Source organism: Anarrhichthys ocellatus, unplaced genomic scaffold (assembly GCF_004355925.1).
Source record: "Anarrhichthys ocellatus isolate YVR2014 unplaced genomic scaffold, GSC_Weel_1.0 scaffold5, whole genome shotgun sequence".
Lineage (NCBI taxonomy): Eukaryota > Metazoa > Chordata > Actinopteri > Perciformes > Anarhichadidae > Anarrhichthys > Anarrhichthys ocellatus.
In genome coordinates, this window is record NW_022280035.1 from 13,308,726 (window position 1) to 13,327,415 (window position 18,690).

Below are 18,690 nucleotides of genomic sequence, written 5' to 3' on the forward strand. Positions count from 1 at the left end.
TAAGGACATTGCCCTTTATGAGAGTTAGGAAGGAGGAGACAAAGCTTTTTTTTTTCCAGTATTAACCGGTATGAGTCATCATAACCTCAAAATCAACCAAAACCTGTTTTATGTACATACTTTGGACTTTGCTGACAGCACTCAGGAACTGAAGCCAGGACTATGTATCATTACATTACGGTTCACAGCCATAAAGTTCTTCATTTCCTCTTTTCTATAACCAGTAAATGTTAGTTATACATCACCTTTATTCAAAATACAATTGCTGTGGGAAACTGGAATATCCAGTGACCTTTCAAAGTTTAGACAATTTTTTTTGCTATTTGGTGTCACTATGTAAAATCCACATTCTTGACATACACATTCTTGACATACAGAGTCATGTTTACAGTATATGGACCATTATGTAGAAATGGTCCAGAGGCACTTTGCATGCCACTGCGGAAGAAACTGCCAGGCAAATAAGGGGTTTTGTCTTATAAAGTATTCATTGTCACCTGGTAACGGCTGTCGTTTATCATTTCACCTGAAATTACAATGAAAACTGATAGCTTATCAGAGGGAGGGAAGGAGAAAGACTGTGCTCTGAGGGAGCGAGGCAAAGAAAGTACACTACACGGCACGGAAATAGAGAGGATCTCTGTTTTGTGAGAGAAGTGAAAGAGTTATTCGCTTCAAGCTGAGGTGTTGAAGTAACATCTTTGTCAAATATTTAACTCTTGATGCTTCTAAGAAGACACACAAAAGGACAAGCGTGTCCATCATACGCAGTTGTGTCCCTTTTAATGATTTCATATGTAGGTGACCCGCTTACAAAATACCCTTTCACATACTGTAGTTGTACTTGGTATAAAACAATAATGTAATAATAGTGTCTAAAAAGCAGCTTTTTTAACTATATTTGATTCAAATAATGAGGATAAAAGCCTTGAATACTTAGATAAATAGATCAAAGTATAGTATATTTTAATAAACGTGTAATCTCCTCCTACCAAACCTTTTTTTTTTTCCAAGTGTTGTGCTCCCTTCATTTGAATAGAGGCAGTAGAGGCTCCACCCCAAGAGAGTTGAAAGGCTAGAAGACCACAAAGATGGAAAAGGCCAGCCCACTGAGGGAGGGAGAAAAAAACTGCTCCGGTTCCTCTGCCATAATTTCCTATCAGCCTATTCAGACAACATCACCAGCAGCTTGGTCTGTGCGTGTGTGTGTGTGTATGGGGGCAAAGCAGAGAGCGAGAGAGAGGCAGCGTGTGAGAGGCAGAGAGAGAGAGCGACACAGAGAGAGAGAGAGAGAGAGAGCAGTGAAGGGGGAGGCTCCGTATTCTTTCACCTACCCCCCGTCAAACCACAGGAAGGAGGGGCCGGACCCTAAGCTGCCAATCAAGTCCGCTCATGGCAGCCGGCATTATCTCAGCAACAAACTATTGACAGATTACATGTCAAGGAGTTTAGTGCATGATTGAAGGAAGCCTTTTTTTTTTTAGTCTAGTTACTTTTCCGCTTTATTTCCCCCTCCACCGACCAACATTCGAATGACTTTCTGACAGAGTTGAGTCATATTATGAAAGTTACATGTCTGAGAGGATTTAACTTCGACTTCCCTGAATATGGTGAGTACTCTTCTTCTTTTTCTATCTTTGCCAGATATGTTTTATTAGCTGACAGTTAAAGGTGTGCCTTTATCTCCGACTAAACACACAGAGAGGGGAAGTTGTTCATGATTAAACTATGTGCCAGAGCATACGTATACCCAAGTGTTGCGACACCCTTATTTATAGCTCTTTGACAGTGCCTAAAGGTGACTGCAATATCAAATATGATTGCCCGTTTTCCCAGCATAGGACTCAGGACGCCGTGTTACATGCAGTGCACACATGAGAAGAAAGTTCACAAAGCCAGTTTCATTTTCTCTTGTCAAGAGTCTATTTCTCTTCTAGGACATGAGACCAGCAGCAGAAACTCACTGTCAGGCTCTTCTTTTTCTTCGTCCTTGTTTTGCTGCTTGTTTAGTCGCCTCGGTTAATTACATGTTTTTCAATGAGCCAGTATTGATACTGTAGAAATACAGGTATAGGTTTTACCCACAAAGGCACTGGCAATGCCATTCGAGTACGTAGAATGGCCTAAGGGTTTGTTACCAAGGGGACAAAGCAAACAAACTGTTGTGTTGCTCTTGTTGTCACACATGTAAAGGGAACAGGAGCAGGGCTAACACCTTTTCCAGGTACTTCTAATTAGTTTTCACGCAGCACACTGGCGAATGTTACATTAAAATGTAAACAGTCTGATAAATCCAAATGCAGTAAAATTACAACAAAACACTACATTTATTTAAAATGTTTAATGAGGTTGTTTTCATTGATTAGTATTTTTGTGCAAATGCACCTGTGGGGCGGATCATTTGAAATAACTGTCAGGTTAATAACAGTCACTCTGTGCGTACTGTTGAGAGGATGAACGTGTCCTGTTGTAACTGGATTGCACCTTATACTCATGAGCGTCACTCTACTCGCCACTTTACTGGATTTTGTATGTGTTTTAAAATAAGTCATATTTCACACTCACATTTAGTTCTGTCTGTATTTGCGTGTGCTCTGTATGCGTGTTCTCTGTTTGCATGCACTGAGTGGTGTCTTCCTTTTATACGTGTGTGTATTAATAGCCCCTCTGTATTTCATTATTTGCACTACAGATAAATACAACTACTCAATAACTAAACTTTTTAGAGACATTATGGGTTCCTTTTGACTTCGATGAATCTTATCTGCTCGATTTTTGAAACACTTTACTTCAAACTCAGACGGTATATAAATATTTTGTAAAGGTTGTGGGCACATTTTTGAGTAGGCTGTTGCTTTTAAAATGAGTTTAAAATGAGAATCGGTGTTTTAAATTACAGAAAGGATGCTTAGAAAAAATATTTATGTCGAGAATTATGCTGTCGTTTATTTGAGGTGTTTTCACATTTTTAGAAGAAAAAAAAATCTGTAATTCAAACTCCAGTCAAACAGGTTTTGCTCCAGGCTGTTCTTTTTAATACGTGTGCTGGTTATGTACTCGCTCTCGATCTTATTTGAATCCTCTTGACAATTATTAATTTTTCCCACTCTTGACACCACACAGGCTCTTCTGCTCTTTACCTTGCATGTAACAGCATTATTGAAAAAATAAAACCCAATCTAAAGATATTGTTTCTAATTAAATAAAACTCTGAGAGACTGTAGAGCAGACCACTGTGACCACAGGCGTTCACAAACACATTCGTGAGACAGACACGAAGGCTTGGGTGTTATGTCAGGTGACTTAAGGTGTCCTGCATTATAGTTTGAAATAACAACAAACAAGTAAAACTGCAACGGTGACACACCCTAATTTCAAACTTTTCGTCAGCTCGGAAAATGTTTTTCTAGCCTCATATGAGTCATACCGTTGATTGCCTTCTCCGTCACCGAGTTGTCTCATTAACCCTTTGTGGCCCTCTCCATCTTTTACGGCCTTCCACAAAACCAGGATGAAATGAGGGAGAAAAACAAGCCCAGTTCTAAAGGCCTTCAATAACCTTTTATCACAATTTAGCAATAACCTGAATCAATTTGATGTCTTAAGCAATAAAATATGCTGTTGCACTCCTATTTCTGCTGCTCCTTGGATGACAGTAAATTTACATTTTTTAATTAAACTAGCCGGAATTTTTATTAGGGGGCTGGGCTATGCTAATGGGAATGTTGTGTACAGCAGATTAACAGAGTTTTGAAATAAATTTAACAGGGAGACATTCGGAGGAAAAAAATGCGAGTCATTGTCTTTAACCTCTTTCATGCCGATTTCTCCTGGGGGATCCTTGTATTCTAAGGAGCCTTGTCAGGGAAGAGTGCTTCTCAGCAACGAGGTGATTAGTATCGCCTTGTCAACCGAGGAAAAACTCTCACATTCTCCAGATTTATTTTTTATGTACCTCGTTGAAATGAAACCAAAATATAAGATTTTTTGTTATCACTTACATACGCATATTGAATATACTGACGCAATTCACATCGCTCTCTTTAAAGAGTATAAATTGAGTGTTTAAAAGGAAATGTTAATATTCATGTGATGTTTTTTTTATTTTTCAAATGTCAAAAATAGACATTTTATTGCAATATTTGAAAAACGATATTTAAAACAATATCTCTCCAATCGAGTGTTGTAGTTTACCTGGCTTGAATTATTCCTTTTCTATCTTTAAATTTATTTTTCTGATTTCACACCACATCCGACAAGAACTATTAAATGAGTGTCAAATACAGTAGTTAATGGCAGTGTATATGTTTGTGTAGTTTTATGGTCCGCTCTCAGTATTTGATTGATGTTGTGCGAGGCTGTGTGTGTTATGCCTGGTTTTAGCAGAGTGGCAGGGGGAGAGAAGGGGGAATATAGACAGCAGACAAGGGGAGGGAAGTGTGTGTGTGTGTGTGTGTGTGTGTGTGTGTGTGTGTGTGTTGGGGGGGTAGACAGAAAGAGAGGGACAGCTGAGTCCTGGTTGAGCATGTGCCCAGTCATCAGACACAAGCCACCCAACACCATAATTACCTTAACCCCCGTCTTTTAATACCCAAATCACACCAACTGGCTTTTTTTTTTTTTTACCGGCAGAAAGACGAAACATTAGAGATCAAGCGATCAAATAAACTCCAGATGCACGTGGGCTGCCATGCATCTTGCCGCAGTAGCCAAAGTGTTCAGGGCTACTTGATATGGGCCAGGAGCGAGGCAAGTGGCATCACCACCCCCTTTCTTCAATCCTGTGCACTCATGCAGTGGCCAGCACCTAATTAAAACCTCAAAGCTCCCCGTCACCAATCTGGAGTAATGGCCTAATTAATACTCGGTGAAGAAATATTCCAGAATGATAAACAGGTTGCACCTTGGGTCTTCATTGCCTTTATTATCTAAAATGTAACGGGCCAAGTTTTTATTATCACAGATAATGCATGTTTGTTAAACTACACTACTTAAAAAAGGGGAAATGAGAACGGTGAAGTATCCTTTTTAATTATACTATCTTAAAAAGGATGGCAGTGAATTATAAATTATGTCATTAATTAGAAAAAAAAGTTTTAACTATGTATCATTTTCTGGAATTTTTTTTCTTCTTTTCCCCCCCATATTTCTGTCTAAATTGTTTCAGCCGAAAATAAATCCTGATGTTAATCTCACAGCCGAATATGCCGTGTCATGTATTCTTGTGAGAGTCGAGAGAAAAGCTTGCGGTAACTTTTTTTTCTCTCCCCGACCCGATTTCCTAATCTTACATATGAAATTATAATTTCATGCAAAGTAAGGGGCAAGAATAATCTCTAGTCGTTGATATGCTATATAAGAGGGGGAAACGGGGAGAATGAAGAGGTAATTAGCAGAGTGGAAGACTTTGGCGCATTTGTCTGAAAGCATGGTCTCCACTGGCCATGAATGAATTTGCATGCTTAGTTTATCGAAGCACAGTTATTAGGCCAGCTGAAAGAGAGATTAAGCCAGCACAAAATCTGGTGACTAATCCTTTTAAATGTGGCAGGGGGTCTTTTAAGGTGTGAACCAGTCCGTGTGTAGGTTAGTGGGTATGGAATGTGACAAACCACAACTTTTATACAACTGAATGTGTGGAAAAGGAAGCAGCAGATGCGGGGTTAACTATTTAATGACAAGGGCAGTGATTGACACAGGTAATAAATTGATAGTTTATCTCCTGACCCTCTTATCTCTGGAACAAATACAGCAGGTGGGGTCAGCCTTGATATAATGACGGAAACACTTCGTGTGGTCCAACATCAGTGCTGTACTTTTCCCTTTTTTATTCTTTATTAATCAATATGTTGGTGAGTTTAGTTAATCATACATGTAAGGCAAAAGCTTAAAAGATGAGAAGAGCAGGGGTTGAGCTAAATCTGTCTTCTCACTTTACTGCTGTTTTTTTTCCCTCTTAGTTTCAATGCTCTATCAGCCTTTCTTTGACAGGATTAAGGTGGCTGTGGTACCGACTGTGGCTTTATTTTTGATAGGAGGAAAGAAGAAAAAAAATCAGCGCAAACAAACACAGAAGCTCTTTTTTTTTTCTGTCACCTTCACTGTGTGCAGGAAAATGTTTGCTCTGCCGAGTTACAGAGCCAATACCCCTGTCCTCGTCCGTAATTGACTGCAAACAGGAACGTAGTGACGTTTAAACACTGCCCTCCTCTCTCTCCTGTGTGTCACACACACACACACACACACACACACACACACACACACAGTCCCCCGACCCGGCACCCCTCAGCCTCAGGTCCCCCTTCTGCCGTGTGTTTTTTCATGTGACATTCTATTCACTTGGGTCAGTAGCAGGCAGCACCAGCAATAATTACTGTCTGTACATGATAAATCTGAAGCCCAGCTGTTCATTTCTGTCACCGCCAACAGAGACAGAAAGATAGCGAAGAGCAGGGAGAGAGGGGGAAAGAGAGAGGCAGAGCCCAGTTTGCCGGATTTCTTTCCTCTTTTTTCTTTTTTTACTTGGTAACTTGATAGGATTACATGGTTCCAGAGCCCACACCTGTTAAGAGGCTGTTAGCAGAACAGTTGGCAGTCCCATAACCACAGCTTAGCCTTTTTCTTCTCCCGCTGCTGTCCATTCTGTATCCCCTTTTTAGGATTTCACCCCGCATGTATGACGAGAGTTTGTGTCTCTCCGGGCTCCTGCCTCAGTCAGGGGTGAGGGGCGGGTCGGGGGGAGCGCTCCTTGTGACACGTGAGCAGTGTGTGTTTGATGTTAGGGAGCGTAGCCTAAGCGCCTGTGTGTGTGTGGGAGGCCGGGGTCGGCTGACATCTCTTTTTCCCCTCGCTCTCCTGAGACATGTCTGCCATCAGCTGTGCCTCCCTCTCCGACCTGAGTCACACCGGAGCCACCCCCGGAACAACGTATATACAAGTAACACGACAGCAAAGAAAGAAAGAATTCAATTTGGTTTGTTTTGGGACAGGTGTTGGCAGGGACATAAAATGCCCAAATACAGGTTAAACCTGACGATTCTAATGATTAAGGGATAGGTTGAGAACATTTCTGCGTATTTTAGGAGTGCCAAAGCCCTGTTGTCAATTAGAAATACTTTTGGAAGGAGTGGAGAAATGAGTAATGCATCAAATTTGTTGCTTGTTTTCTCTTGTTTGGCTGTTATTAAAGTGAAAAACAGCCCTGAATATTGTCTGAAGACCGGGAAATATTGTGTAGGATACAGTTTGCGGGGGGAAGATCGGTGACAGTCGTCAGACTCAGAAAATCGCATTACAGTAGGTTGTTTTGTGCCTTGGTGCAATGTGTCTCAGTGCCTTATTTGGCATTCAGCAGCAACCCAGCTCTTTGGCTTCGTCACTTTCGATGGGCTCTCAGCACCTGTTCCTCCTATTGTGCCGGAATTTTCTATATTTGGCCAGAAGTTGAAACCCTCTCGATTGGTGCCTAGGACTATGTTTCTAATAGTTAGAAATTAACTCTGTATTCTCCTTTATCTTTCGGTTTTTTTAAAGCTGTTGCTCGGTTGATCAAAAGACAATATGAGAAATATACGATTCAACTTGGGAGGACTACCAAACATTTCTCACCAGGGCTTCTAAATGTCACGTCGTCGCTTGCATGTTATTGACACGTTGCATTGCCAGGCGGGCAATTTATCTCGCTTCTGAAGCACAGGAGAAATAAAAAAAGAGCAAAGTTAATAGATATCTCAGGCTAACTTTTAATTGTTCTGATATGTAATCGCTGAATGACAATAAAAAAGGAGCAGGGCCACTTTAAAAGCTTTATCTCTCCTGCTCTGTGCCCAAAGTGTCATGTCCATAACAGCACCACCTGATCTACAGAGTAAAATAACCGCTAAGGCTTATTGTTTGGACAATATTGGAGCCCCCCCCCCCCCGCCCCCCTTCCATCCCCACCTCCCCCACCCCCCTGCTCCCCCCGCTGCTTCTCTCCCCTCTCCCTTGATTCATTTCACCCACTGTCCTCGGCTGCTGGAAAATGGCGTTAATTTTTTTATTACCTGTTTGACTCTCCAGCCTTATTACTGTAGCCCCTTAATGTTCTCTGTAACCGTGGAAACCAGATGAATAAATGTCCGCCAAAGAAAATGAGATGATTAAACAGGTCACCCTTGCAAAACAAATTCGCTTGGTCGAGCGCAATTTGTGTACCAAGCGGCTGTCTTAACAGTTTGCTAACAAGGGGATTGTTTGCCAGACTAACTGACGGAGAGGGGGGGGGGGGAATGAAGATATCTGGGCAAAAGGATATGATTGAAGAGATAATATTTTAGATCACCGCGCTATTTGTCTCGTCTCTTTATTCTTCATAGCAATGTGTTGTTTGCATGAGATTTAAAGTGCTACCTTTCTCTTTTTTTTTGGAATATTTTTTGAATAATGGAGAAAGACATATTTATAAATGTTCTCTTCCGGTGTACTGCGTATTTCTTTCGAGCATTTCACGAGTAACAATTAAGTTTAAAGCAGCTATCCATAATATTGTCAGAGGCATTTGGTCTGTGATCATCCGCAAGTGCAGTCGCAAATAGAATTTTCCTCATTTATGTGGCGACCAATGATTACTGCTAATTGTCCTTGAGGCCATCTGTATAGGATGGCTCGTCCTCGATTGGTGTTGGAACGGTACTGGTCATGGATTTACAAGTCCAATAATAATACTTAGCTCCTCCAACCTTCATAGTCAGCGCAAAACAGTTCATATTCATAACTGCAGCAATAAATATGAAGGAGGGTTTTTTTTTTTTCAAATGAAACAGTAGCCTGAACAGCATCCTGGTTTTAAAGTGTCACTGGGCTGCTTTCCCATGATGTCCCCACCCTTCCCTTCCTTGTCCAACTGTGCTGTTCTCATACAGTACGACTTGTTTTAAGCGAAGCTCTCTGACAGCCTGTATGAAACGTCTGGCGTTTTCATCTGGGAAAATAAGAGACTTGGTCGGGCAGATTTAGCCATGTAACGATAGGCCAAACATGCAGACTTGGATTAGAATCAGGCCTGTGTTGCCATTCTGACCACAAATCATAAATGTCGGGGACACGGCGGTGGTGTTGTTTATGGAAGGATGCCACGCTGCGCCACTCAAGGGTGTTGCCTGTTTGCATTGATGTGCCACCACCACTTACCGCCGCTTGCTTTAAAACAACTTCCGCATCCCACTCAACCCAGCCATTTTGTCCCGTTACCAGAGCAGATCCCAAACGTTCACCACAGCTTTAGCTTAGACTTTAAAAGAAGGGGGGCGGGGGGGTTGTGGCTCAAAGCGGAGCCGTGGCTTCTTTAAGTCGTTTGTGGGACAGAATATTGCGAGCCAGAGTTTTTCCACTGGTAGAGGTGGTATTTCATCCCAATACAGGGACACTACAGCTCAAAACTGAAAAGCACTTATGCATTATTGATGTTTTAATTTGTGCAAATGCCCAAGTCTTTGTTAAGTGATTATAGTGCTAGGGAGATAACAGGGGAGGTACTTCTCTATGAAACAAGAGCTTTCTTGCTGGCCGCACTGGGAAGCCATTGGACTAAATCTAACAAGTCAACGCTTCTACTCAGCTCCGTGCGAGAGAGAGAGAGAGAGAGAGAGAGAGAGAGAGAGAGAGAGAGAGAGAGAGGGAGGGAGAGAGAGAGAGAGGCGGGGGTTGGGGGTGGAGGGGTGAAGAGAGTTGGCTCAAAAATATCAACGTGTCTAAGATAAGAAAAAAATTCAGCCGTTGATCTTTTGTCCTTATTTCAGCTACACCTCTCCCGTTTATGATGTTGGCTTTATAGGTCTTTTACATCCCTTATCAAAAATGATTTGATGTAAATACAATGGAACTGACCTGAAAAGCCCTGTGTGTACATACTCCTCGTGGCACACTAGAAACTGACCTTGGGAGAAGAATGCGAAGTTATTACGCTTGCAAAACAAGCCAATAAAATAATACACCGTTGAAAGGAAGGAGTTTGGGTAAATATAAAAGAAGAAAAGAGATGCACTTTTCTTTCCCCGCAATGATTAACTCAGAACAAAGGTTATCGAGGATGACATTTTTTTTAAACTCTGCAATTTGTGTAATTGCCTGCTATAGCTACCTTGACAGATAAACAGTGACTTACGAGAAGGTTGAAACTTTCCCCTGGAAAACAAACATACCTGTATATGCACACTATGGGCTGAGCTACAAAGATTTTGTTCCATTTCCTATTTGATCCGATCTCTCCAACTACGTCTCAGATCAATGCCACCAAAGCGTAAAAACCTGCGTTTCCTCTATTGTGCCCGTTTGGTGTCCGTGATGATTGTCCAAGCTCGGCCTCGTCTCCGCTGCTCCCATACCTGCAGCTGTTCACACAGCCTGCCTTCCTCCAGCACCCGATGCATGTATAACCTGTAAATTATGCTGTATTCATTTAGCTCAAACAGCATTATTATGGGCTCTATCAGTGTCAACCCATGAGATAAGTGTCTTAGTTTTGCCTTTGGTTTCGGTATTAGTCATTCTCTTTTGTTCAGTGCCTTTAGTCTTTGGAAAAATCTGCTTGAGTATAGAACCAGGCTTTGCCTTCTGCTTTGAGGTCCCTGGTGGAGGTAAAACACGAGAGCATGCGTGTACACACACGCACACACACGCACACACACACACACACACACACGCACACACACACACACACACGCACACGCACACACACACACACACACACACACAATAGGCTCTCAGGCTTCCCCAAGCATTTACTGCTTTATTAAGCTGTCTCATGAACCCACTAGCAGAACATGAGAATACAGGAAAAAAAGAAAAGCCCATATTACTTAGATGATTTGATGTCATTTGTGGACTACAAAACACTAGGCTTTATTGTGTGCGCAGGGAGAAAGAGCGGGAGCAGAGAAAAAAAGGAGTTGGCTTAGAAATTCAGAATTTCAATTAGCGTACGTAATCTGAACCTGCCGGCTTTGATAGAGGCTTTTTTTTATTTTTTTTTACTTAGAATACAGCAGCACTTGTAAAACATTAATTAAGCAGACTTGTTTTTTTAAAAGGATGGAGTAGAGTGTGCTTTATGCAGTCCTTTTCACTGAACAAAAGACAGTTACCTCACACAGAGAAACGCTTCACCCAAACCATTTGGAAAAAGAGAGCAATTTAAATCAGAGAAAAACACAAAAGACAAAAAAAGACAAGCCATTGAGAGTAATGTTCCAAAGGAGATGATATCATACGAGAGCACAGCCTTTTGCTGAAGAATAGAAATGTATCCCTGCCTCAGTGAAACCCAAGCTTGGCGCAGGAAAACGAGCCCCTATTTTAATGACTTTCTACCTGACAGATGACTTTAGACCGCCTTTTGGATCACATTGCTCTGACTTTGTCTCTTACGTCATCAAACCATTGATTATTAATAGTTTATATGAATTGTTAATTAATTGGTAATATGAGTTATGATGGCAATATCCACCTAAACTTAAAAAGATTACAGTTTGGTCCGTTTTATGAAACTAAAAAGTCTAAAACATGTGCTGTTTTCCCTGGTGAGGGTTTGTGGTGAAGCCGCGTTAAGTCTGTTTGTGCTGAATTGGGGCCTGAGCCCTGTTGAAATGGTTAGCGTGGCTACATGATACTGAAGCTGAGATGCATGCTCTAAACAGTACTGGTTAGCGTTAAAGGGGATTTCAGTTCATTCACACACCTTGGTTTTATTTTCCATGAATGTTTCACGATAAAAAAAAACAACGCAGGTTATTCCCTATCGATCATTCGCCAAGTTCAGAAGCACATAATGGCAAAGGTCTAAAACAAACATGTTAAAGGGGATTTTCTTTTCACGTATTACAAGACATAAGTGGTTTTATGGGTTCCATTTCCTAGAAAATATAATAGAAAAAGACTCCCTGTCCCACATTTGCACACGGTGTTGTATATGCATTTTCCACAGACTATTGTAAATCCTCATGCAGTGGGTGATGAGTACACATACAGATGATACATTAAAACTGCCATAACTCGCACACCCAGCAAAGCTAAAAATCAATTGGAATGGATAGTTAAGCTGGCCCCTAAAAATCAATGAGCAATTCATGTCCTTGATCACAGAGTGTCATTCCTCTCAATGTTAGAGGCTGATGAGGGCTGAGCACACGCATATACTCACATCCAGCACAAATATACTGTAAAACGCAGACACACTCACTGCGCTGATGTATTTTAATTCACTTCTATTTTCAGACAATCTCTCTCGATATCTCATCTTATATCAAAGGTATTCAGCGTAGCAGAGTACTGTCCGTTTTACTGTACGTTTTAGTTTTTACAACTAAATGAAGGTACAAAGTTTCAATCAAAACGTGTTGAGACAATGTTAGAAGTGGGTTAGGGTATGTCATCAGGGTCAGCTGGTGAATGCAACATTGTAGTGAATCTAAAATAGCATGGAGTCAAATTCCAAAGCTGGTGTTGTTGTTTTTAGACCCTGTAAAATGTTGCAATTCAAAGACACCAAGCCTGGAAAATAGAGATGACCTTATAGCCATTACATGGTGGGGGCACAGACGCACTCAAAACACACCAACACTCAGTCACACACACACGCACAGTGGGCTTTCATGTAGTATGAAGCCAGTAAGGTTAGCCAAATGAATAGGATGAAAATTCTGTGTTTCAAAATAGCAATTTTGCCCTTATTAATGCCATTAGTGTAACAGTCATAATGGATCAAATCACCGGATGACCGAAGCAACTCCTCTGTCTCTGCGCTATGACGGGATCATGTCGGGAACAATTTGGGCATTTTGTGTTGATGAGTGAAGTTTGAGTGTCGTAGTATCCTGCGAACTGCCCCTAAATTATGCCGAAAGTTCCTCTCTTTATCTATTTCTCTTTTTTTTACTTTGTTCTCCTTCCAGCCTCTGCTCTTTGTAAACATTTTATTCATCATTTTTACGTTCTTTGAACATTCATTCGCTCGTTGCCACCCTTCATGTCGGCCGGCTATCAGTAGGAGTGACCCTTTCGTTAGGAACTACTGTATTTTTAACCCAGATTTAGATAATGCCACTGTGACAGTCATTTTTGCTCCTGGGCTATTCGCTGCTTTGAGGCAGCTCATGTCACTCACACTTTGTATCTCCTCGTTACCAATTATAGCGACACTGACCGATTCAAAACAATGCTTCAACAGAAATGATGTCTTTGCGACACCATGTCTTCAATTTTGAATCTTAATTTCTGTTCTCTGAACCTTTTCCACGAACCGTGTTCTCCTTCTTTGTCCACAGAGTCTGTGTTTTATTAGTTATGAGTTAGCAGCAGTTGCTTGGCCTTAACAGGTGGCCATCTTTTACGGTCTATTACTCTGGTAACATTTGAAAGGGTCATTCAGCCCACCAGCTAAATACTTCAGATTTGGGGAGAGGAGAGGGCCTTCGAAACAGTTGTCGCCTGTCAGGAGGAACAGAGAGCCAGGAGGACCGGTGAAACACTGGCTCGTCCCCTCGTCAAGGTGAGAATTTTCCAGCAGCTGTCACTTGGCCTCTTTACCTCGTGTTTCTTTTTGGACGGGTGTTTTTTTTTTTTTCTCTCTTCATTTGCAATAAAGCAGAAATTAATGTTTGTGGCAACTGGAGGGGGAGGGCAGACTCCAGTGCTGTGCCCCGTCACTCACAATCTCGCCCGTGTGTGTCCTCCTCTGGAAGGGTTACATGTCTCATCAGCCGCCTATCATGAGACGCACGAGAGACGAGCCTACCGGCAGAGTCTTCTTTCTTGTGATTCAACTGCTTAAAAGGCTCCAGTGGGTTTCTTTTTAACGTCTGGTGTCACAAAACTCTTTCCGTTTGGCCGTCTATAGTCGCAAAATGGTGTTTCGTTTGCTCTCTGTTCTGGCTCTCCTCGACTGCACTACCCTTCTCTCTCCCGTTCCCTCTTCCTTTCTCCGTCTCCCTCACTCCCCCTTTCTCCCCCCCCTCAATCCATCTGCATCATGTCGATCTGTCAGACTGCCAGTGTCTGTTCCAATTAGATTCCACTTAATACACGTAACCTCGATTAACACGCAATCAAGCCCAGATAAATCACGTCCTTTAAGTCCCCCCCCTCTGCCTCTCCTGTGTTGCTTTGCATCACTCAGTTTCTCCCAACAAGCTTTTCTTCGCCACAGTCGTTGGTCACAATGTATGAAATCCCACTTTGACTGCACGAGCAGGTTAACTTAGCAAATGTCCTCCGTGGTGACATTTTTGCTGCGGAGACGGATGCTTTTCACCTCTAACCAAACGCTCTCTCTCTTAGTTCGGTCTCACTTCTGTTCCCACAAATGTGAAGTTACTCTTGTGTTTCCAGCAGACTCTTGTTGGTGCCCTTCTCTCCCCTGAAGATGAAGGTGTCTTAATTACATCTTTGGTTAAAAAGCTACAAAAGAGACCCTGGGCTTTCTCTACATTGCGCGAAGCTTTGTACTCTATTGTCTCAATGACCTTTTTAGCTAGCGGACAATTGGTTTGACTAGATTACAAATTAAGACACAGCACCAGGCACTTAGAAAGCAAGTCTGTTAGACAGCAGTTATATTACTACCAGCCTGTGAAAGCCACTGGGCCATACATTTTAAGCATCACATAAATGGCCACAAAGTCAGGCATCACATGCACATTGTTCCGTATCTATAAAATATAAAAGTTGCATTTGCTTTAATGATATCTTGATATGCCATAGTTCCTCTTCGCCTGTGGCAGGAAGGGAAAAACACACAAAGCCACTACAGAGCTTAGGATTCAGGGCCGATTATAATTCTTTAAACAAAGTTAATAATTTACACTGTTTATGCTAATAGGAGGAAAGAGGACTGTTGAATTACCAAACAGCGAAAACCTCTAAAAATACAAACCAAATGAAAACAACCTGGGGCACTGAAAAAGCACACACAGCACTCTCGGGGTCTTCTTTTATTAATCGCAGCTAAAAGTGCTAACATTGACATGTTGAACAGATTAGCCTCTTTAATAACGGGGCGGGTCAACATGGCTACCGCTGCTGATCCACGAGGATAGCCTGTCGGGAGGCGGATAGCCGGTGTGTTTCATATCCTGACCCCTGCCTCTATTGGGCTCGCCCCTGCACTAAAGATGCACTGAATTTGAGCCTGTGCATTCACGAGATGAAGAATGTCGTATTCTTCTTCTTCTATCACTCGTAGTAGACTTTTTCCTCACATTCATGCAGTGCTATCGCAGTGTCCGACTGCGTGGTTACGGTTTTTTGTAGCCGTGCTGTGTTCAAAAGTGGAAGCTGTGGCAGTTAGAGATCTGGCTTTGTTTCACACAGCGACAGCTTGTGTCATACACGCTCAGGCTGCCGCTGTACAGCATCAATGGTTTTAAATATCTCAATGCTAGTTGGAGCTGACACGGCTTGCCGGTGTGCAGTGTGTAAATAGGGCTTGGATTTAAAATAAATCAAGCTATGAGAAAGGCTCACGTTGATCCATTTCTTATCTCCTCTGCTGCCTTGTCAGCCCCGAGTCCTTTCAAATCGTGTGGACAAGTTGAGGGACAAGCAGTCCTCATTCACAGTTTCTAGCATATAAAAAGATCCTGTTATTAGTACTACATATTGAACAATGGTATGTATAACTACAGCAGATAATATACTTCCTTGAAACTGTTCATCTCTGTAAAACCAATTAAAAAGTTGTGCGTGTTTTATTTAATTAGTATTGGGTGCAAACAAAATGAGTATTGAATAGACACCCGATAGCCCTCTGCCCTGTCTTTTTCCATTTATAAACTCTGTCCACAGCCACAACAATGTTGCGCTGTCTCTTTAAAAGGGGTGACAGTTTTGACTATAAGTTGAGCAAATTTTTTTTTTTTCCTCTCTTCCCAGAGAAAAACAAAATGGGAATAACGCTGATGAGTTTTAACAGCTTCAGCCAGGCGATGGGCAAATATAATAAGTGTTTTCGTAGACGTCACCAATGATTATCTCATCTGGGCATTTTGGGTGAATGTAGTGGATTTAGAGGCTCGTCTCCCATTGTGCTGACATCACCCTTTAACAAACAAAATTAAATCATGGCTAAAATCGTTTGAAACTCTCCCAGAGTCTGTCTCAAATGACTAAACAATGAAAGTCTGGGAAAAATCTAAAGGGAGCGCTGTGTGCGTTTGGGTGTGCGCGAGTATGTGTTTAAGTGTGTCTAGTTGCGGGGGATGGGATGGGGTGTACTGTGGAAATGGGGGCAAATTTACCCTCACACTGCATAATGTGATGAGGGAAGCCAATATTAACACATTCTTAAGATAATTTAAAGGACAGCGTTGTGACACAGTACTTTGCACTTATGGGGGTTTTTTTCCTTCATTCAAAAAGTACGTTATTTAGAAAATACGTTTTTATTTTCTGTATTTAGTTTTTTCTAATTTGTAATTGTATTTAAAACATATGGAAAAATATCACCGACCTAAGCATGGAAAGTGCTCTGTAAGGAAACTTTCAGAAGGCATATAAAACACAGCCCAAGTCAGTCTTGATATAGCTCCACTTTTAAAGATAGAAAGTCAGATTAAAGGGCACGAGTGTCTAGTTTCCACAGCCAGGCAGTGCTGCATGGAAAAAGTCTTTTGATACTGATACCACTATGACAAGAAAGAGAAAATGACACATGTATATTTCATAAACACATTTTGGTCATGTGCCATCGTAGCGAGTGACATGCCATCCAGTCCCAGTAACAGCGATTATTAAAGTGGCCTCTTAAAAGTTTTCTTTTGAAAATAGAGAAAGTCATCTTTTTTTAATGTATTTATTTATTCCATAACCAAGTGTTTGTTGCAAGTTAGCCAAAAGATATGGTCTACTAGCACGGCTGGAACACAGGGATTAGTCAGCTGTCCCGTTTCACCACTCGCGTGCTGTAGTCGGCCACCCATGACCTTGTGAAATGAACAAAGGAGTAAGAGAGAGAGAAAGTGAGTGAGAGGAGTCAGTGAAGGAGTGGTGGCAAAGTGTGGAGGTGTATGGAAGTGGTGGGCTGAGGGGGGGGGGTTGCTGCTAAAGGCCTCAACTCAGCCAACATGGCCTGATGTGACAGGATTAGCTAAGCCCCGGTGAGCATGGCTGGTACTGTGAGCCTCTGTGTGTGCGTGTGTGCGCGGCAGGCGGGCGGTGTGCACAGCAGACTGGGAACCCAGAACTGCTGCTCGCCACCAGCCGAGCCAAGACAAGACATGGGAGATCAACAGTGTGTCAGCCCATTGCTGCCATCCAGCCTTAGCCCTCATCCCCCTCCCCTTCCACCAATGGGAGAGAGCCAGACCCTAGAAGATACAGCCAAGGGAGTCAAGATACAGTGTGGGGGGAGACACAGTGGGGGACTAGTGGGCGGGCAGCTGGGGCTAAAGTGAACGTGAGTTGGAAAATGATCCTATTAAATTGAATTAAAGAGGCAGTCTTCATTTACCCCAAGAATGATGGATTTGGATAATTAACAGTGTTAATGGGGACTGGTTAAAGAGGGCAAGGGAAACCGGTGATTGCAGAGACAGAGTAGAGGGGCCAGGTCAGACCTGCGTTGTATTCGGCCTGGCGGCCCTAAGGGATGGCCCTTTTTTTCTTCTTTCTTTTTTTGGTCACTTGTTGGGGATTATTTCGTAAGTGTTACCAAACACCGTTCGGAAATGCTACAAATCCCCCTCATCGCTTTCCCTTTCAAGGTGTTCTTTTTTCCCCTACGACTGTAAGATGATCTGAACACAGCCGATCAAAGGCAGTTGTGTTGTGTGGTTTTGCGCTGGCCTGCTGAGGAGGATGCATGTGAACGGGGGAAATGAAGGCAGGGTGTTACTGATGGGCATGTAGGTTCAGCATCCATATATTTTGTGGTGTAGTGTGCTGCAGCAGCGAGTACATTATACCAGTTTAATGCCCTCATCTCTGGACCTAATTACGACACTAGTTGTGTGTGTGTGAAAGTATACGTGCGCGCACATGTGGTGCTGTGCTTGTGTGCCTGGGTTTTCACTTTGGTCAGTGCACAAACCCTATCTGCATGTCCTTAATTCTTGATGATGTGTAGGCCTTAGGCAGTGTGTGTGATGGAGAGGATGCCTGTGTGCCAAGTTGAAGTGATCAGACGACAGGGCATGGGCCCTCCTCTGAGAAATACTCTTTGCTTTGCTCACAGCAGCCGACCGGCAGTAGCTCGTCGCTAGTTTCCACAGTCTAGTCAGTACTAGTGACACCCCGCTACAAAGGAGCCAGATTTACAGGGCTCTATGTGTCACCGGGTAATCTGCAGCTCATCTATTGCTTTGGAAATAATAGCTCATCCTGAGAAAGAACTAGCTGGCTTCATTTACATGATCTCTACCACTGCCTCACTAATTCTGTTTATCCCTTATATGCGGCATTTATTATGTGCTGTATTGTTTAAGGTCGAGCGGTTTTCTTCCTACACAGTTGTGCATGTTATCAATTTTGACGGTTGTAGATGCACAACTCGACTCTCCATTGCCTCGGATGATGCGCACCACAGCTTACCTGCACCCTGATTAGCCAGAGAATGTCTTAAGTAAAGGGATCAAATAATTTTATGCTACTTTTCTCCTTTCAAAAAAATGAACACCACAGTTGTGTGTGTGTGTGTGTGTGTGTGTGTGTGTGTGTGTG

At 42.4% G+C, this 18,690-nt stretch overlaps 1 protein-coding gene across 1 annotated transcript in view; it reads left to right on the forward strand.

Moving 5' to 3' along the window:
• Positions 1-758: 758 nt before the first annotated feature.
• Positions 759-18,690, forward strand: part of casz1 (castor zinc finger 1) — a 76,232-nt gene continuing 58,300 nt past the window's right edge. The window contains exon 1 of the mRNA XM_031845567.1: positions 759-1,610. Within this exon, the coding sequence (XP_031701427.1) occupies positions 1,562-1,610 (49 nt within the window). The 5' untranslated portion in view covers positions 759-1,561. The remainder of the gene's footprint in view (positions 1,611-18,690) is intronic.